The 5,510-nt window shown below is 38.4% G+C and overlaps 1 protein-coding gene across 1 annotated transcript; it reads left to right on the top strand.

The window, feature by feature from the left end:
* The first annotated feature begins 559 nt into the window (after window positions 1-559).
* On the top strand, window positions 560-3,469 carry OTOR (otoraplin). The gene is made up of 4 exons (XM_004376452.3): window positions 560-824; window positions 1,157-1,296; window positions 2,445-2,555; window positions 3,373-3,469. Exons 1-4 carry the CDS (start codon window positions 710-712, stop codon window positions 3,394-3,396), a joined length of 390 nt encoding a protein of 129 aa, XP_004376509.1. The 5' UTR covers window positions 560-709; the 3' UTR covers window positions 3,397-3,469.
* Window positions 3,470-5,510: the final 2,041 nt, after the last annotated feature.

Here is a 5,510-nt window from a genome sequence, read left to right as displayed (position 1 = left end):
TGACACAGACCTTAACTTCACTACCTGCTACATGATCCGTGAGTATTTTGAGATTGAATTTCAAAAGTCTCAGAGAGGGGGTAAGAAAATATTTGCTTAGTTCTCACAGCCCACCCATTCCTCCCTTTCCCCGAGAGTAGAATCTAGAGGTGCCATCAACTAGTGTTACAATCCATCCCTACTTCTAAGAATCCTATCATGAAAGATTTGTAAGAATCCTTTTATTTATCTATTATATAAATTTATACGTGTATTAATTAGATTTGCTTAAATCAAAATTATTCGCACTAAAGATATAAATATTAGAGTTTCAATAGATTTCTGCAGTTAGCACATCTTTGCTTCTAAGTTGAAAGAAAATGAGGGTTGAACTAGAAAATAAAGAATGATTTTAAAATCTCAGGGTCTTTTTACCGATGCACTATTAGTTGATGAAATAAGCCACAGCTGAAGTGGCTTTAACAACAGTGGTCCATTTGGAATAGCATTCGTGTATAAAAGACATGGTATTTGATTCTCTTTGGAAAAGCAGATGCTAAATAGCCCCTGGAGTCAGTGGACAGTTAGGAAAGCAGAGGGAGGTGGACACCTTCCCACTGGCCAAGGGCATCTACCCAGATGTCCAGCTTTCACATAAAAGGAAGGAACCACTAAAGTCAGTCCCCACTTCTAGTCAAAAGGTGCTAGCAAAAACAACCAAAAAAGGAAGATGGCAAGAATATTTTTACTTTTCCTCCCAGGTCTTGTAGCCATATGGACTGTGCATGGAATATTTATGGACAGGCTTGCTTCCAAGAAGCTCTGTGCAGATGACGAGTGTGTCTGTAAGTATTTTTTTATGCCTTTCTCCTTATCTTTCTATTATACAATTGAAAATATATTCACTAACAGCATAGAATCTAATTTTACTTTGAAATGAATATTCTCCAGTGTGTATGTTTCTTTATTTGGAGAATTTGCATGGCTAGGATTTTGTCAGATGTAGCTTTAAAACCTTGGTTATCTTACTCTTCTTGAGTTGAACATGAGCCATGTACTGTGAGGTATGAGTCACTCTGATTTTTGAGTTTTCTGATATGTTTTGCCTTTTTACTAATATTATAAAATTCAGGAGCCTAAAATGTAGTCATTTCCTTTTTTTTTTTTTTCCTAACAGATACTATTTCTCTGGCCAGAGCTCAAGAAGATTACAATGCTCCAGACTGTAGATTCATTAACGTTAAGAAAGGGCAGCAGATTTATGTTTATTCAAAGCTGGTGAAAGAAAACGAAGCTGGAGAATTTTGGGCTGGCAGTGTAAGAGACGATTATTAAAAATATATACACATCTTGATACATGTTGCTCTTGTATTTCCTCTGTTACCTATCTTAAAAGCATTTCAATTTTTAAAACAAACTGGTAAAAAAAATATAGAGATTATAGATGCAAATGCAAAAAATCATGTATTTGTGCCACTATTGCATTTTGAAGAAACAAAGATAGTTTGTTAACAAAACCAAATGTAGGTTACTGTGATGTTCTGTCAAGAAAAACAGGTCAAACACATTGGGGCTGAATATCCTGAGCAGTTTGAAACTTATTTAAAAATGTTTGAGAGGATTTGCCAGGTAAAAGATGTTTGTGTTGGCAGTCAGTGTAAGTTTCTATATTCTTTTAGGAAACTTTAGCTCCTTATTTAATTCCAAAGAGTCTGCTTCCTTCAGTTAAAACATACAAGAAGAGAGGAAACCTCGAGAGGGATAAGACAGTTAATTTACTGCCCTTGCCTGCAGCCCCAAAGGTAGGTTCTCGGGTCATGAAGAATTAAACTCACTTAACTCACTTAAGTATGTGTTCATTTGAATTTTATGAAATCTGAAAAATATGAGTCCTTTAATATAAAAGTTATCTGTTTACTTTTTTTTTTAAACTTGTTTACTGTATTTATATATAGGTTTCAAAAAGATTTCAGGCAACTCACAAGATTGTATAAAATAAAACCCAGTACCAGTTGCTGTTGAGTCCATTCAGACTCATGTTGACCCAGTGCGTGTCAGAGTAGAACTGTGCTCCACAGGATTTTCAATGGCTGATTTTTCAGAAGTAGATTGCCAAGTCTTTCTTCTGAGGTGCCGCTGGGTGGACTCGACCCTCCATCCTTTCAGATAGCAGCCAAGCCCATTAACCACTTGCACTACCCAGGGACTCTTGCATAAAATAATGATCAAATAGTGAGACAAGTTAAGACTGGGCCACAAAAGAATAGATACAGAATTCCTATGTGTGAACTTAGTTGCTATAATTGAACTTCAAAATTGGCTCTGAGCCGTCTGGAATCCGGAGTGAAAAGGGAGGCATTGCCAGTTATGTAATAATTCTCATTCTCAGCAAAGAGGAGTGCACAAGAGTTTTTCACAAGAAGACTTAATGTCAGCTTTCCTCTATTACTGTTTTGGGCACTCAGGTCTATGGTGATGGTCATGAAGATGAGATGGGAATCATGGGCTATTTCCCCAGTACATTGGTGCATGAGCAACATGTATACAAGGAAGCCACCAAGGAAGTTCCTACCACGGTAAGCCTCTCAGATGTGGCTGAGGAGAACTCAGACCTTGGAGCAATGTGAGCTAGTGTTAAAAATGCTTCATGCACCTTCCAAGATAGATCAAAGCCCCCAAATTCCAATGAAAACTTCTGAAATAATGAGGTTTGGAGGAGCATTTATACTTACTGAAAAATATTAGTGAGCTTTCTCCACACTGTCTACCCCTTTTGTTTTAGGTGCAAGTTATCCTGGAAAGGATCCAAGACACAAAGAAAAAATCTAAAATAATACTGACTCTTACTGATGGTTATACTTATTTCATAAAGACTTGGGTTGGGGAAAAATAATAGCACCTGTATTGGATAAAATTAGAGCATTTTAGAAAAATCTTTGAATGCCTTATTTTTGTGGTAGATAGACTCTACTTATGTATGAAATAAAATCATACTCTTTCTAACACCCCGTGGTCCAAGAAATAAAAGATCATCTTTGAGCTGCCTTACAAGGCGGTTGCTTTGAAAGGTGGAAGTCGTTCTCCTGGAGCTAATTGCTATACTAAATAGCTTCAAAACATTGCCCAACCTACACAAATGCGACTCACTTGTCTTTGCTTTTTAGCATTATGCTTGAATCTGTCAAATAGCCATTAATTATAAGTTTATTTGAGAACCTGTATTTTAAGTCATTTTTTACTTAAAGTAATAATTATTTCATACTCTTTGGAGTTCAGCCATCATTTATTTTTAATCCAAATTTCTTTTTGATTAAGCACAATTTTAAATAAATAAAACCTACATCTGTTGTGTGGCTCTGCCTACTCAGGTCAATCTTTTTTTCCCCCCACCAGGATATTGACTTCTTCTGCGAGTAGAAAATTAGTCAAAATGGCAGCAAGAAAGAGAAAACCAGAAATAAAGAAAAAACAAAAATAACCGAAAAACTCAGGCCCCTAATTTCTAGCTTTTGCTTTAAGAGTCTATTACTTTACTTGGGGCTGGAGGTACAGGTAGGAGGAAGCTCAACTCAGTCTTTTGCTTTCTGCTGAACTGATCTCACAAGCTGGGGCAACTGAGACCAGTGAATTATTTTTCAGCCTACAGAATCTTCTTTTATATGGGAATACACAAAGAAGATGGGTTTATTTATAGTTACTTCTAAATAGTAGTCCTTACCAGCTCTTTGACTCCTTATATATAAACTTGGTAGGCCTCAGGTCTTACCTATGGACAATGATGGAGTCTCTGGCCAGTTGGAGTGTTAGTATACCTAAAGGTACTGTATCATCAAGGATTGTCTACCATTGTTGTTACTTTTAATATTGATGCCTTTGGAATGTGCAGCTGTAGGGGAATAGAAGGAGCTGTTTGGCTGCATTGGTGTTTTGTTTATGCCTCTAACTTTCTCTTTTAAAAAAGTTTCACAAATCATTTCAATTGAATAACTTTGCCTTCTAAATAATCAATTTACTCTCCCAAAATTTTATATAAGTATTTGTATATATATTTGGGGAGAGGTATGGAAATATTTTTAATGGAATATTTTCCCCTTAAAATGTACCTTTCCTTGAGTAAAGGAGCCCTGGTAGTACAGTGGTTAAGTGCTCAGCTGTTAGCCAGAAGGTTGGCAGTTCAAACCCATCAGCTGCTCCAGGGGAGAAAGATGCGGCAGTTTGCTTCCATAAAGATTAACCAAAATAAACCAAACCCGTTGCTGTTGAGTCGATTCCAACTCATACTGACCCTACAGGACGGAGTAGAACTGTCCCCACAGGGTTTCCAAGGAGCGGCTGGCTGGTGGACTCAAACTGCCAATCTTTTGGTTAGCAGCCAAGCGTTTAATTACTGCACCACCAGGGCTCCTTTGTAAAGATTATAGCCTTGGAAACCCTGTGGGGCAGTTCTACTCTTCTATGGACTCGACAGCCAGGGGAGAAGGGTCACTTAGGTATCATTCAAGCTTCAAGTCATCAAAAGACTCAGCAAAAAAAGCCTGGGGGTTATTTTCTCTATTCCTATTTCAATTTTGAATTTCCTTTTCCTGTGCCAATTTCTCTAGTCGAGTGTGATGTATGAAGAAATCTGGTGAGGGCAGGCAGATTTTTTCAGTCCTAAAGGGCTCACAAGTTTTCTATATTTAACTGGACATCTGCTTTTATTATATATCACTAATGCAATTATTTTGATGCATTCATGGGGTTTTGTTTGTTTACATGTAATTAAAAAGCCTGTACTGTGCTAAGAAAAGCTTCACCTTTTCTGAGTTTTTTAAATTATTATTAACATTTTCTACCTTGGGGTATAGAAAGTTTGGGGAGGGGCATGGGAATAGAGCTTGTTGTTTAGTTTTCTGTGGTCTGGTCATCCCATAAGCAAGAAGAAGAGAACATTTAGGGCATGCTGGAGAACGGGGCCTCTGGGTTATTTTTCAGCTGTGTCCACTGTGACTTTGGGTGAATATGTTTTTGCCAAATTCTTATGTAGTTGGTCAAATAAAATGGTACAAAAACAAAACTAACAAAAAACACAAACAAATCTCAAGGGTTTGTTTCTATCTCACTTTTTTCCACAAGAGATTTCAGTCAGCATTTAGAACTCTTAACAAAATTTTAAAGTAAGAGGCATTTATCTCACCTCCTTTTCTATCTGTCTCTCCCTTGCAGGCATCCCGATTCCAGGCACCCTGTCCCCCACCCCCCCATCCCTACCCCTCCAGACACCCAGCACCCATTGTGCCTTCAGTCTGCCCAATGCCCCCATCTGGCCGGCCCCCTGTATCCAGTCTTGTTCCAGCTGCATGGGGCCTCAGGCTGCAGAATTCCCTCTTAACTTTTGCCCTAGTCACCTCCCCCCACCCAGGGCTGATCCCATCCAGGTGTTTGGAGGTCACTGATTGGTTTCAGTCTCCGGGGGTCAATTTGCATCTAGCCTCTCTGAATGCAAAGTGTCATCCCTGGACCAGCAACTTCTGCATCACCTGGGAGCTGGT

Source organism: Trichechus manatus, unplaced genomic scaffold, assembly GCF_000243295.1.
Source record: "Trichechus manatus latirostris isolate Lorelei unplaced genomic scaffold, TriManLat1.0 scaffold00042, whole genome shotgun sequence".
In the NCBI taxonomy this organism is placed as follows: Eukaryota; Metazoa; Chordata; class Mammalia; order Sirenia; family Trichechidae; genus Trichechus; species Trichechus manatus.
Note: the sequence above shows the minus strand (reverse complement) of the source record. Positions and strands in the feature narration are given on the sequence as shown.